The sequence below is a fragment of the Salvelinus fontinalis genome, chromosome 3 (genome assembly GCF_029448725.1).
Source record: "Salvelinus fontinalis isolate EN_2023a chromosome 3, ASM2944872v1, whole genome shotgun sequence".
Classification (NCBI taxonomy): Eukaryota; Metazoa; Chordata; class Actinopteri; order Salmoniformes; family Salmonidae; genus Salvelinus; species Salvelinus fontinalis.
Window position 1 is genome coordinate 73,527,439 of NC_074667.1, and position 15,446 is coordinate 73,542,884.

The 15,446-nt window shown below is 41.4% G+C and overlaps 2 protein-coding genes across 3 annotated transcripts; one reads left to right on the forward strand and one right to left on the reverse strand.

Annotated features, from left to right (window-relative positions):
• The first annotated feature begins 691 nt into the window (after positions 1–691).
• LOC129851424 (uncharacterized) lies at positions 692–8,110 on the forward strand. Its single transcript, XM_055917944.1, has 6 exons — positions 692–2,772; positions 3,146–3,788; positions 5,592–5,696; positions 5,887–5,948; positions 6,261–6,542; positions 6,928–8,110. The coding sequence occupies exons 2-6, from the start codon at positions 3,155–3,157 to the stop codon at positions 6,955–6,957; spliced, it is 1,113 nt and encodes a 370-aa protein (XP_055773919.1). The 5' UTR covers positions 692–2,772; positions 3,146–3,154; the 3' UTR covers positions 6,958–8,110.
• A 153-nt stretch (positions 8,111–8,263) lies between these two features.
• Positions 8,264–15,357, reverse strand: LOC129851423 (uncharacterized). Of its 2 annotated transcripts, none has more exons than XM_055917943.1 (4): positions 11,623–15,357; positions 10,796–10,865; positions 10,293–10,403; positions 8,264–9,839 (listed from the first exon to the last, which is right to left on the reverse strand). In XM_055917943.1, exons 1-4 carry the CDS (start codon positions 11,903–11,905, stop codon positions 9,152–9,154), a joined length of 1,152 nt encoding a protein of 383 aa, XP_055773918.1. In that variant the 5' UTR covers positions 11,906–15,357; the 3' UTR covers positions 8,264–9,151. The 2 variants fall into 2 exon arrangements, with proteins under 2 accessions (XP_055773918.1, XP_055773917.1); XM_055917942.1 differs by having other exon boundaries at positions 10,796–10,919.
• Positions 15,358–15,446: the final 89 nt, after the last annotated feature.

The following is a 15,446-nucleotide window of genomic DNA, read 5'->3' on the forward strand; positions in this document are numbered from 1 at the left end:
CATGCACAGTATAGATATTTGAGCTCCTCCAACCAATCAGAGGTGAGGGTGGGGATGTGATTATTGTATGTTTTGCATTTAGTTATTTATGTTTTGTGTTATGGTTTCACTCTGTGAATGGTGTGTGTGCTGGCCCTGGTGCTTTCGGTTGCGCTCACTTCCATGCCCGCCTGGGCGACAGGCGGGTCTTGGTGCTTCCTGCCCTAGGAGCTTTACCCTGCTGGCGTCTCGGGGAGGGTGGGGGCGAACGCACCCATTGACCAGAGCACCCACTGATGGGAACGGTCATTCGTATTGTCTTTCTATACTATTGTGTTGTATTGTATTGTACAGTATTGTAATGTGTTGAATTGTATTGTGTTGTATAGTATTGTATTGTGTTATATAGTATTGTATTTGTATTGTATAGTATTGTCTTGCATACTATAGTATTGTATTTGTATTGTATAGTATTGTCTTGTGTTGTATTGTATAGTATTGCATTGTGTTGTATTGTATTGTGTTGTAATGTATAGTATTGTATTTGTATTGTATAGTATTGCCGTGTGTTGTATAGTGTTGTATTGTAATGTGTTGTATAGTATTGTATTGTATAGTATTGTGTTTTATAGTATTGGCTTGTGTTGTATTGTCTTGTGTTGTATAGTATTGTATTTGTATTGTGTTGTACTGTATTGCATTGTATGGTTGTTGTTATTGATTTACTATAAAATGCAATGTAGGCTATGTGTGCCATCCAATAGTGTAAATCCAGATATATAGCTAGCTGGTTTTTGACTATGATGGTGCCTTGTGAGTAGCCTGTATTGCGTTGCATTACATGATGCACTGAGAATTCAACAGAATCCTTTTTTGTATGAGTTAGTATTCTGCCAGCTTAATCTAAATGCTGGTCATATGACTACAGTGTGTGTGGCTGACATTGACTGGAGCAAATAGATTAACAGGCTTTGAACACGACCAAAGCCAGCGGGTCATTAAAAATGAAAAATCACAGCCATAATAGTAACAGTCAAAAATAAATTTCAGATCAAATGAACCCAAGAGTAAATTAATCAGAACCAGTGCATTAACGTGAACGGCGTCCCTTTTCTTATCTCTGCTCCTCACATTCATCTCTGGTCACAATCATGAGCTGTGGTCGATTTCATGATTAATGCGATGCACCTTTATGATGGAATAAGATTACACTTCAAATAATGTAGCCTTGAATATGAGGAGTGCAGCGTAGACTTTTAATGGACTCTAGAAGTGTATGCCACTGCAGCCTAATGGCTATGTGGCCATACAATATAACCATATACTGTAGCCTAGTTGTGTCTTGATCACTTCTCTTGAATCGTACAGTGTAGTCATAACACTTGTCAGCGAATGGCTCAGACACCATCTACTTTTTAGGAACTGTTCAAACTTCCATTTCAGAGAATATAGGTCACTTTAGGGTGGTGTATAGACTTAAAGCCCATGGCTCCTATAAGGAGCATAGTGCGTCGATGAATGTTCTCTGTCTCTCTCGGTTCAGGGCAAGTTTTTCCAGGTCAAAGGTCACACCAGTTGGGGCCGCTCTCAGTCATATCTGCCTGGAAGTCTCTCCTCCTCCTCCACTTCCTCTCCTTCTCATCCCCCCTCCCCTCCTCCATCCTTTCCAAGGTTGCACAATAAAATCCACAACACTGCTTGGGAATATGCAGAATGACCCTGAGTCCAGGTTGGAACATGTAGCATCATGCCACCACAAAGACCTGCCCCAAAAAGAGCACACTCAATGATATATCATGTATTTTTGTGTTTCTCCAGACCTAAAGGTTATGGTAATATATTATCAGCTGAACCGAAAGTCCAAATCCCCCACAAAGTAGTTACTCACATTTTCCCTGCAGTCAACAAATGTTCTTATCAGTAGGCTACGGGTTTGACTACAGAGGTCCAGAAATGGTGATGGCAGCCTTTATTGCTGCCTTTGACAATAATAAAAGTTGATTTGACTGTGCCCAGTGTGTATGATCAATCATAAAACAAGAGGGTGAGGATTCTGTTTTGTTTCTAGTCACATATGCCACTAAACCTGCATTATTATATAGGCCATATGAATGTTATTTTGTTGATGGGGAAGGGTTATCTTACTCAAATCAAATGTATTAGTCACATACACAATTTACAGCAGGTATAAAAGGTGCAGTGAAATGCTTATGCGTTAGCTCCCTCAACAATGCAGAACATAAATCCTTAATCAATAATAACAACGATGAAGTAAAAAAAATTAAATAAGAAGTAGTAGAAGTAGCAGAAGAGGTAGTATGCCTAGTAATAAGGGACTGGATTTACAATGGATTTACATATTTAAAGTGGGTAGTAGAATCAATAGTATATATTAGAACAGCAGCATCGACTGTGTGTGTGTGTGTGTGTGTGTGTGTGTGTGTGTGTGTGTGTGTTTCAGGTTAACTAAAACCAATACCGTAATTTCCCCTTGTGGGACGAGCAGGACAACACCGAAACCGTAAACAAGCCCTAAAGCACCGTTGAGGAGAAATCATATGACGCATTGAACTGTAGGCTTCTACTCACCTGCTACACTTCAGCCACGCGCTCTGCATGAAGGGTGGTGATAGGCTGTCGGTATAGAAGGAGGCGTAAACCAAAGCGTCATTACATGTCCTGAACAGGGTTTTTGTTGAAGAGGTCATATTTAGGTAAGGATATCTCACCTAGTCAACACGTCGAAATCAACACATTTATCGGGAAGGGAACAGCAAGACACTTAGTGAAAAGGTGAGTAGCCTACTGTATGATAATCTATTATATTTCATGTTGTCGACTGACGTATTCACATGGGAAATTGGTCATGGTAGGCTACTGTTAATATTCAGGAAGAACTAAGATCAGCATTGGGTGAAATACCACGACCAGAGAGAACTGTTATGCAATTTTTTGGTCACCCAATGCTGTGTTTAATCGTTGGTTTAGCCGTATTTCAGAAAATGTAAACGAAAACTTTACTTTAGGCTATTTTACAAGTGAAACCAAAACAACCAGAACAACATATCCAATACAATTGTGCAATTGTGACATATCATAATGTTGAAAGAAATACGTCTTTACGGTAATGAAAAACATGTATCTAATTTTGCATTATCTATTGTAGATTCCTATTATGCAGGTTACAGAAAAGAAGATGCCCAAACAGGCCCAGCTGCTCTCTCTTGGCCGCAAGGACACCAGTCACCTCTTGGAAGTGTATGTGAAGCGCAGCATCAGTTTAAGTGACGGGACATGTGAGGACCAGAGGTCACCAACAAAGCCTCGGAAGTGGGTGACACTGTCAGAGAAACGCAGAAGAGTCCACCGGCATTCTATTGACTCCTTGGTCACCTTAGAGCCCAGCAAACTTGAAGAGGGCGATGCCACCAGCACACCACACGACGAGGGCTTTGTTATACCAAATGTGGCTCCTGTAGAAATCCCAGGGCCTGCTGATATTCCTGAGATTGATGTGTCTACTGAACTGGAGAATAAGTCTAAAGAGGGAAAGAAGAAGACCAAAAGGCCCTCTCTCTGGAAAAGTTTTTTGGGTTTCTTCTCAAAGAAGGGGAGTGACCAGAAAGATGAGCATGAGTCTGGTACAGAGACTGGTGGACAGTCACAAGGAAACAAATCCATAAAAAAGCAATGGCGCTCCATGAGGAGACTACCTCAGAGAAAAACTAAGAGTGACAGCCTCAGAGGGTCTGTGAGGAGATCATCGACTCGAAACAGGGCCAACACTACAGAAATAACTGGAGTTGAATGTAGGTTTGAGCGGGCATGGCACCCAAACATCACACACTACTGTTTTTGTTGTTGTTTTTAGGATCCTTTTGTTCAAACAGGATTTTGTGGATAATCTTAGTTTAACAGTGTTTTGGGAAATTGGGCCCTAGTTGGTAGTTCTGTTATTAGAGAGTTAGTTGGTAGTCCTGTTATTAGTTGGTAGTCCAGTTGTTAGAGAGTTAGTTGGTAGTCCTGTTATTAGTTGGTAGTCCAGTTGTTAGAGAGTTAGTTGGTAGTCCTGTTATCAGTTGGTAGTCCTGTTATTAGAGAGTTAGTTGGTAGTCCTGTTATTAGTTGGTAGTCCTGTTATTAGAGAGTTAGTTGGTAGTCCTGTTATTAGTTGGTAGTCCTGTTATTAGAGAGTTAGTTGGTAGTCCTGTTATTAGTTGGTAGTCCTGTTATTAGAGAGTTAGTTGGTAGTCCTGTTATTAGAGAGTTAGTTGGTAGTCCTGTTATTAGTTGGTAGTCCTGTTATTAGAGAGTTAGTTGGTAGTCCTGTTATTAGTTGGTAGTCCTGTTATTAGAGAGTTAGTTGGTAGTCCTGTTATTAGTTGGTAGTCCTGTTATTAGAGAGTTAGTTGGTAGTCCTGTTGTTAGAGAGTTAGTTGGTAGTCCAGTTATTAGAGAGTTAGTTGGTAGTCCTGTTGTTAGAGAGTTAGTTGGTAGTCCTGTTATCAGTTGGTAGTCCTGTTATTAGAGAGTTAGTTGGTAGTCCTGTTATTAGTTGGTAGTCCTGTTATTAGAGAGTTAGTTGGTAGTCCTGTTATTAGAGAGTTAGTTGGTAGTCCTGTTGTTAGAGAGTTAGTTGGTAGTCCTGTTATCAGTTGGTAGTCCTGTTATTAGAGAGTTAGTTGGTAGGTGTGTTATTAGTTGGTAGTCCTGTTATTAGAGAGTTAGTTGGTAGTCCTGTTATTAGAGAGTTAGTTGGTAGTCCTGTTGTTAGAGAGTTAGTTGGTAGTCCTGTTATTAGTTGGTAGTCCTGTTATTAGAGAGTTAGTTGGTAGTCCTGTTATTAGAGAGTTAGTTGGTAGTCCTGTTGTTAGAGAGTTAGTTGGTAGTCCTGTTATTAGTTGGTAGTCCTGTTATTAGAGAGTTAGTTGGTAGTCCTGTTATCAGTTGGTAGTCCTGTTATTAGAGAGTTAGTTGGTAGTCCTGTTATTAGAGAGTTAGTTGGTAGTCCTGTTATCAGTTGGTAGTCCTGTTATTAGAGAGTTAGTTGGTAGTCCTGTTATTAGTTGGTAGTCCTGTTATTAGAGAGTTAGTTGGTAGTCCTGTTATTAGTTGGTAGTCCTGTTATTAGAGAGTTAGTTGGTAGTCCTGTTATTAGTTGGTAGTCCTGTTATTAGAGAGTTAGTTGGTAGTCCTGTTATTAGTTGGTAGTCCTGTTATTAGAGAGTTAGTTGGTAGTCCTGTTATTAGTTGGTAGTCCTGTTATTAGAGAGTTAGTTGGTAGTCCTGTTATTAGTTGGTAGTCCTGTTATTAGAGAGTTAGTTGGTAGTCCTGTTATTAGAGAGTTAGTTGGTAGTCCTGTTATTAGTTGGTAGTCCTGTTATTAGTTGGTAGTCCAGTTGTTAGAGAGTTAGTTGGTAGTCCTGTTATTAGTTGGTAGTCCTGTTATTAGAGAGTTAGTTGGTAGTCCTGTTATTAGTTGGTAGTCCTGTTATTAGTTGGTAGTCCAGTTGTTAGAGAGTTAGTTGGTAGTCCTGTTATTAGTTGGTAGTCCTGTTATTAGAGAGTTATTGCATGAAAAAAATACTCTGTTACTTGTTACTCTCTACAGCGGTTGTGAGTGTGGTGCTTACAGACTCGTACTATGAGAAAGTGTCAGAAGAGCTGGAGAAGATTGTGTCTGAGGAGAAAGAGACAGACACAGCTTCTACAGATGGTAAGTAGCCTATCATCAAGCAATGTTCTCATGTGTATTGATGTCTTATCTAATCATAATAGAAATCGCACATTCAATAGCATCCTAAGCAATCTATATATAAAACTGTAACGGCCATGTAATACAGCACATCACACATCTGTTACAACTGTGTAGACTTCTATTGACCCTTTCTATCCATTTCTTACAGAGGACGTCATCAAAAGGATAATTGTTCTGATGAAGCAGCAAGGAGACGTCATTGATAACAAGGTTTGTGTTCGTAAACTACAAAAAAAAAGAATGTATGTGAGAAACTTAATACAAAGTCTATCTTTGACACTCAATGCTTCTTTCACATCCAGGATAGCTTGCTATAGCCTGGGTACCAGTCTGTTTGTGCTAACATTCCACGCCTTGTACGCAGTATCCTATGCCAAACAGGTTTGGTAAATGGCACAGAGTACAAGGAGTGGAATATTACCACAAAACTGGTCTGGATTTCAGGCTAAATTTGCTATTTCCTCATGGATAATAATGTATTATTCTATGGTCACTCATGAAAGTATGTGCTGCTCTCCATAGCTGAAGGAGAACCCCAGCCTGAGCGCATTCTTCCAGAAGCTGTCCTACAGTACCTTCCAGCAGTTGGCTGATACGTACGTGGAGACAGAGACCCCTACAGGCCAGAGCCGCCAGACACCACACACTGTTGGGCCCGGGCCCGTCAACGCCCCGGAGCTGGTCAAGCTGGCCTTCACTCTGGACTTCACAGCCAGGGTGGCCTGTCTCTCCAGACAATCCACAGGACACATCATGGGCCTGGGCAACCGCTACTTAGAGGACCGCTTCACCCAGACACCAGAGGCAAGAGTCAGCCCTGTTTTCTCTTTTAATTCAAATGCATGTAATTATGTGTAAATCACAGGAGGCTGGTGGCACCTTATTTGGGGAGAACGGGCTCGCGGTAATGACTGAAGTGGAATGGTATCAAATACAACAAATACATGGTTTCCAGGTGTTTGATGCCATTCCATTTGCTCCGTTCCAGACGTTATTATGAGCCGTTCTCCCCTCAGAAGCCTCATGTGGTATAAACTAAAATAGAAGGGATTGTCAGAAGGGATTGTGACACAGAAACACCCCCAACACGCAAGTTAAAACCTGTTTTGTACTTTTAACCACAGTGCTGTTAGCAGGTGAATCAAGGAAGATCACATATGTTTCTAATGGCATTTATTTTGCTTTGCAGGTTAATCCAGATCAGACGTTGCATAACTAGGATGGTCCTAATCATTGATGCACCACCACATGCAAATGAGACCAACTACTGCAGGGGAAAGTAAACATACTCAGTACTGTAATAGCACATGTAGTGTTCCTTGGGACACAAATAAAACCCAGAGGCAGGTCACCTAGGGAACATCACATGACAGCCACTTATGGTAGTCCTTGTACCAGTAAATCTACACTAGGTAATCTAAATAACTACTATGTGTACAGGTTAGTAAGTGAAATATATCCACTTCTTACCACTTGTGGTGCAGTCTGTATTTACTTATCTGAAGTAGTGATAGTAAGTACTATGTAGCCTACTGTAACTGCATGTACTTGCTACAAGGTACAGGTACACTGGTTATTTTCCTACAGCAGGGTATCTTAATCCTGGTTCTGTGGACTCAAAGGTGTACACAATTTTGGTTTTGCCCTAGCAATACACACCTGATTCCACTAATCAAAGGTTTGATGATGAGTTGATTAGTGACATGATGTGTGTAGTGCTAGGGTAAAAACTCAAATGTGCACCCCTTTGAATCCCCAGGACCAGGACTAAGAAACACGCCCCTACAGTGACCCTAGAGTAATGCATTGTTTCTGGGGATTCTACTTATGACACGTGAGAAAATAAGAAAACCAAGCTATTGATCCAAACTATTTATGTAGCAATATTTCCAGGTGGTAGAAATATATTTTCTCTAATACTGTGGTCCTGTGTGGCTCAGTTGTTAGAGCATGATGCTTGTAACACCCACTGGAGCCACCCATATGTGAAATGTATACACGCATGACTATAAGTCACTTTGGATAAAAGCGTCTGCTAAATGGTATATATTATTTCTACAATATCAATGTTTTACAGATTTGATAGAATGCACTTTACAAAACTTTATCTGGCTATGTAATAATGAAATGCAATGTCCAGCACTTTACACAGTGCACTCGTATTAGTGCAATTACATGAAAATTGCAGCATACTTCTATTAACTTTTTTAAACTATTATTGTTATTGGCAGTGCAATCTTTAGTTTCATCATTGTCTACCTGTTTTGGGCTGAACAACTGCTGATGAACAATATGACATTTATATAGATGTGTATGCTGGCATTCACACTATTTGTTACATGAATAAATTATGTTTTTGTTAAAAAGCACTACTTCTACTGATTGAAATGCATTATTTGATGGTACCTTGGTTGATACAGTATCAGCATTTGACTTTGGTTAGATAATGGCCAAACTGTCCTTCGAGAGAGAGCTGCATTCTTGAAACTGCCAGAGCTTTGAGTAAGAAACAGAAAGCCACAGCCTTTTCATGTGTTAACTACTTTTATTTAAATGAACTAAGTTCCACTCAACCTCAGCAAAACAGCTGGTCAAGGTTAAAAGGCTTAACATTGTCTCAATCCAAAGGTATTACTATTCAGCTAACAAAATAATGGTGTTTATTAGGATCCTATCAAACACTGATAGTAACCAGATAGGAAAAAATGTTGTGCTTGCTATTTGCCACCTTTCTTATGCCCAAGGCTGTAAATTCCTACCGCCAGTGGGCGAATGGAGTTCTCCGTTCAAGATTATATTTTCATCTCTGCCGGGTAGCCCCCCACTCATAGGACTGTCACTCACTTGATGAACAATACCCGTGGTCAAATACCTGAAAGTAATTTGATTAAACTAGTTGAGATGTAATACATGTCCTGTGGACAATATTTACCTTTATTTAATCAGGGAGTCACCATTGAGACCAGTGTCTTTCAAGCACTGCATATACAATTTCATAAAATACATAAATCTAATACAATATAAGTACTACCTTACCTGGAAGTCGGCTGATAAGGTAATACCTACTACTTTACCTGGAAGTCAGCTGATAAGGAACATGAGGGAGTTGTTTTGACTATGTGACGTGACTAAGAGGGACTCTACCCTAATCATCATTCCTTCCAGTCATTGTGCATACTGGAGTGAGAATGGAAGGGCGTAGTAGAAAGAGAGCTTTTGTGCTTACTGCCTCATGTGGCACATGAGAGTCGACTTCACTAATCTGGTTCAACATACATTATACTTCAAAGTACAAACTAGTTGTGAATTGGATACAGGCAGACTTAGGTCTGCTATTCATTTGCTGAGAAAATCACATTCCTAACCATGTGACCCGATCAGGGAAAAACTCCTGACCCTAAAGTCAGCCAACATTAGTAGCCAGTATTGGCACACTTCACAGGAAGGCTGGGGAGGAGAGCTAACCCTTCCTCCACCTCATCCCCTCCCTGAGACATCCTCTCCTCCTCTTCCTCCACCCCCATGTAGGAGATGTGTGGGGAGGCCAGGGCCTCTTTCTTTATGCAGGGGCCATACTCCAGTGGCAGCAGCCTCTCGCTATGATGGAGTAGAGACTGGTTGTTGGGCTGATTGGGCTGGTTGTCCATCGCTAGTTCCAGGTTGAAGAGGAGGGAGAAGCCCAGCGGGTCAGGGTGGCTCTCGGTTGGGGTGTTGGGGCTCTCGGTTGTGTAATGGGTGCTGGTGGTGGACAGCTGGAACCGCAGGACGGAGCGACGGCGCTGCTGTGGAGGAGGATCCTCTGCACTCTTAAACTGTGTATGTTTTTCTTTGGCAGATGCCAGAAAGCGTAGGGGCCACAACCTGATAAGATTGCAGGGCCACAACCTGATAGGATTGCAGGGCCACAACCCAACAGAATTGTAGGGCCACAACCTGACAGGATTGTAGGGCCACAACCTGACATGATTGTAGGGCCACAACCTGACAGGATTGCAGGGCCACAACCTGACATGATTGTAGGGCCACAACCTGATAGGACTGCAGGGCCACAACCTGGCAGGACCAACGGGCCAAAATCTGACAGGACCAGAGGGCCACAACCTAAAAGCATCACAAAACAGGGTTAAGAGAGAGCACTGGCTGCACTAGCCTGACAGAAGGTGTTATGGAAAAGTACTTGGTAGAAGAGAGAAAAAAAAAAAAACATGTCTGACAGACAGGAGCTACCCACCGGGCAATGGCAGATCAACATTCAATTTTGATTGATACATAATTGCCCACAGTTTAAAATGAACCACACCTAGAAACCCTGTAGTCAAATTTGTTGATGTCAGGATTAACCTGACAAGAAAATCTATTGAAATATGATTTACCAACCACGTTGATATCATACGATAACCAGACAGTATGTTGAAATAACAAATGGTGACTCAACCAATTCTAACCTGATGGGGATGCTCTTGCCAATAACACCATGGTGTTTGTGTGGCACATGATTTCCAGTAACTGGGATCGCTGACTTACAGCTGATATGATCTGACAGTCACGTCTCACCTGTGCATGAGGTTCTTCCTGGGGTGAGAGAGCTTTAGAAGGAATGGCACAGCCACTTCGACACCCGGCCACAGCCACTTCCCTGGGACTTGGCGGAGCCAACACAGCACCCTGGGGGACGTAAAGTCCATGTACACACAAGTTGAAGCAAAGAAAAACATACAGACACAAATGTACAAATGGTAATATGGTATGAACACAAGCATGACAGAATGAGCCATAGTTACAGTATGTAACCAAGGGGTAGACTGTACAGAATGTGTACTGTAAACACTATCAGTTCACAGCTAAGTTTACCCTTGGAAATCGCCGGAAATGTCTATGAATTGTCTATGGAAGTTTCCATAATTCTACTTATTTTAATGGTGTTAGTCATAGTAACTATGCTATCATGTTTTGATTGATGGACATTTTATAGTCAGTGGGGTAATGTGACTTGTTTTCTTTGTTCTTTTGATAAATTCAATATGGTTGTTTGTATAGATGCTAGTATTGAGCATCACCTGTAGTTGACATGGAGAAAGATAGAGGCTGGCAGTATGTAGGGCAGCAGCAGGTAGGACAGCAGACGGGCTGGGAAGAATGAGTTGTTTACACCACATTTAGCCATGAGGTTGCACAGCAATGCTGAAACAGTAGACAAAACAAGCACAACCACAACTGTATCAAAAGGTTGGCTGGTTTCCATTAAAGTGCCGTAGATCAATTAATTACTCCCTTTTTGTTTACAAAGCCCTACTACACAAGCTTCCAACTTCCCTACTTTGTTGTTATAGTATAAAAAAACATTACATACCAAACCCGCTCACAGGGTTGGTTAACTCTCGAGGTTCCTCAGATCTCCCCCAAATTAGGTAAATCCTAAAGTACACTGCAATTATACGCTCTGATGCTGCTTGTGCAATTTTAAATAATGATTGGGGAACTATTTGCTGAGGAATGTGGCTGTTTTTCTTGATTGTTTATTGAGCAATATTTTAGTTTGTTTTTGTCATATCTGATTTTGATTTGATTTTGTCTATGAATTGTATGTGCAGGGCTCCCTTGCGAAAGAGACCCTGGTCTCAATGGTGAATCTCTGTCAAATAAAACATAACGTTATGATATTTTAACAGTCTTGGCTGTCAAATGTGAAGAAACCATAAAACAAAACTTGAACGTGAGAGATAAATGTTTTGTGTTTTACTATTGAGCAACGTTTATAATTGTCTCACCCATCTGGGCATGGCTTCACGGTTAAGGGACAGCTGAAGTTGTGGCTAAATGCCCACTAACAACACCGCAGTGGCATGACATGGTGATGTGGTGTGGGTGGTGTCGTCATGCATACCTCTCTGGACCCATGGTGGCAGGCTGAGATATACAGCCTTCTCTAGAGAGCTCAGGTTCCACCTCAGGTCCTCCAGGCCATGGGAATACTCCTCAGGCAACTCTGGATCCAGCTCTGAGTCCGTCAATACGTCCCCTTTTTTCTCCTCTTCCGTCTCTTTCTCCTCCTCTAGTGTTACCTCCTCCTCTTCCTCCTCTTCTTTCAGGACAGGCTGCGAGTCGGTGTCACTCCCCAGAGAGGACTGGGAATGAACGTTTCTCATCCTTACTAGAGGGTGCTTCATATCTGCAACACATTTTAATTTGGTTGAACTTTTGACTCTGGTCTATTTATACATTGTAATAACTACAGCTCTCATCAGTCCACTATGAATCTCTTTACACAGAGCGATGAGGTCATTTGTCTTCAAAAAAAAGGGATCCCGTCCACAAAGCTCTTATAGTGTACAGTGTACCTAAACATTTCAAAGCAAACAACTAGTTAAGAAAAAAAGCAATTCACACTTTTATTGTGTCATGCATGCAGTTAAAGGGTAACACTTGCCTCTGTTATTAGCATATTTCATTTTCCAGGGAGATAGATACAGGCACAAGGAGAGAAGTAGGAGCAGGGGAAAAGGGGTCGAGTTCCTCCCCCAACCAGCACAGTGTGGAGTGGACACTGGACAGGGATATTTGACCAGGCACTGTTTGGACTGCCAGACTATGCAATGTTGCAAGGTGAAACTATTTTTAGTGGACACCATGACTCGAAATTCCCCAGCAACAGATTCATTTTTATGTATTTACTTTTTAACCTTTGAGTAGATATTCTGGAGAAAAAAAATATTTGTAATTGGCATTGTCTGTAAAGATGCCATTTTCAACCACCTTCTGAGAGAAAATGTGTACTAAATGAAATATTGTACTCAATTTATCCACAAGATGCCACTGCTGTGTCATGAATGGCAGTAGACCATTTCTCGTCCCCCTTAGATATTGTTAAAGATGCCAAATACAGCGAAATATAACACAGGTGGAATACAGGAGGAGTCAGATGGGGACTTGATCTGCATGGAGCTGTATGCAATACACCAAGCAGAGTTAGAGTAGTAGTTTCACAAGCAAACAGGTCAAGTACGGATCAGTGACATTTCAGTCCAAATACACTATATATACAAAAGTATGTGGACACTCCTTCAAATTACTGGATTCGGCTATTTCAGCCACACCAGTTGCTGACAGGTGTATAAAATCGAGCACACCGCCATGCAATCGCCATAGACAAACATTGGCAGTAGAATGGCCTTACTGAAGAGTTCAGTGACTTTCAACATGGCACAATCACAGGATGCCACCTTTCCAACAAGTTCGTCAAATTTCTGCCCTGGTCAACTGTAAGTGCTGTTGTTGTGAAGTGGAAACGTCTAGGAGCAACAACGGCTCAGCCACGAAGTGACAGGCCACACAAGCTCACAGAATGTCACTGCCTTCAAATCATCTGTTCTCGGGTTGCGACACTCACTACCAAGTTCCAAACTGCCTCTGGAAGCAACGTCAGCACAAGAACTGTTCGTCAGGAGCTTCATGAAATGGGTTTCCATGGCCGAGCAGCCGCACACAAGCCTAAGAACAGTTCTTAGAACAGCTGTTTTTCATGGTTCGGGCTAAGCCCCTTAGTTCCAGTGAAGGAAAATCTTAACGCAACAGCATAAAATGACATTCTAGACGATTCTGTGCTTCCAACTTTGTGGCAACAGTTTGGGGAAGGCTCTTTCCTGTTTCAGCATGACAATGCCCCCGTGCACAAAGCAAGGTCCATACAGAAATGGTTTGATGAGATCGGTGTGGAAGAACTTGACTGGTCTGCACAGAGCCCTGACATCAACCCCATCGAACACCTTTGGGATGAATTGGAACGCCGACTGCATGCCAGGCCTAATCACCCAACATCAGTGCCCGACCTCACTAGTGCTCTAGTGGCTGATTGGAAGCAAGTCCCCACAGCAATATTCCAACATCTAGTGGAAAGCCTCCCCAGAAGAGTGGAGGCTGTTATAGCAGCAAAGCAGGGACCAACTCCATATTAATGACCATGAATTTGGAATAAGATGTTCGACGAGCAGGTATCCACATACTTTTGGTCATTAATATGGAGTTTTGGTCTTTTGTTTTGGGGTAGCGATAGGAAATGAGTAAACAAAATATATTCTACTAGCTAGGTGAAGCAGAATCACTTCCTTACATATTTGGACAGTGAAGTAAAACAATTAATATGGCTCTATAACCCAGAATTTGGCATTTGTTATGAGGCGACAGCACAGAATGTCACCTTTTATTTGAGGGTATTTTCATACATCGGTTTTACCATTATTAATGAATTCCCCCCATTTTGAAGTTGTCATAAGTATTTAGACAAATTAACTTAGTTTATTCAATTTAGTCAAAAGTTTAGTACGCATCGACTATATCAAGCTTGTGACTCTACAAACTTGTTGGATGCATTTTCACTTTGTTTAGGTTGTTTCAGATTGTTGTGCCCCCCACCTCCCCTCAGACGATCCCGCAGGTGAAGCCGGATGTGGAGGCTCTGGGCTGGCGTGGTGCCAAATGGTCTGTGTGTAAAACGACTTGGGAAGCAGTTTATGGTAGAGAAATTAACATTAAATTCTCTGGCACCAGCTCAGGTGGACATTACTGCAGTCAGCATGCCAACTGCACACTCCCTCAAAACTTGAGACCACTGTGGCATTGTTTTGTGCGACAAAACTGCACATTTTAAAAGTGGACCTTTTTTTGTCCCCAGCACTGTGCAATGATCATGCTGTTTAATCAGCTTCTTGAGATGCCATTGGCAAAAGAGAAATGCTCACCAACAGATGTAAAATAATATGTGGACAGAATGAGAAATAAGCTTTTGTGCATATGGAAAATGTCTGGGATTCTTTATTTCAGCTAATGAAACATCTTGCATTTATATTTTTGTTCGGTGTATATTCATCCAAATACTTGACACCTTCAAATGGGGTGACATTTTTTAAACCTTTTTTTAACTAGACATGTCAATTAAGAACAAATTCTTATTTTCAATGACGGCCTAGGAACAGTGGGTTAACTGCCTTGTTCAGGGGCATAATGACAGATTTTTATCTCGTCAGCTCTGGGAATTGATCTTGCAACCTTCCGGTTACTAGTCCAACGCTCTAACCACTAGGCTACCTGCCGCCCCCATATACACGTAAAGTGCTTTCATTTCCAAATGCTTAAACGGAGGTATGAAAATACCCTCAAATATAACGTGACATTCTGTTCTGTCACCTCAAACATTTGATCTCATGTCCAAAATGCTGGAGTATAGAGCCAAATTATAAGGTTTAGCTTCACTGTCCAAATAAACACGTAGTTGAGACTACCTCAAAAAGCACACACAATAGTCATTACAATTACCTCAAGTATTGTTAATTGTAAACTTTACCGTGTCTAAAACGTAAATCCCATGCAATACTGTGAACAAAAGGGAGCTAAGAAAAAAAAAAGTAAACATACCAGGGGTTTACTGGTCTTGATATCTTATAATCCAACAAGGTTTCTTTTTTTAGCCTAGATCGACAAATTAATCCCAACAGAGCCACTGCACGCAAGATACATTTTCCCATATCAAGAAACCGTGGTCGTTGCCAAAAGGAACACTACTGTTCTGCCAGAATTTAGGTTTGGCGAAGGCCACGGTCAATATCTCAGTGAGAAACACAATGCGTTTGTGTCATTGTAACATTCACTTTCCCCCCCTTTACAGTCCTACAACATTGAACGTTAATGATTAAAAAAAACATTTTAAAAAATGAA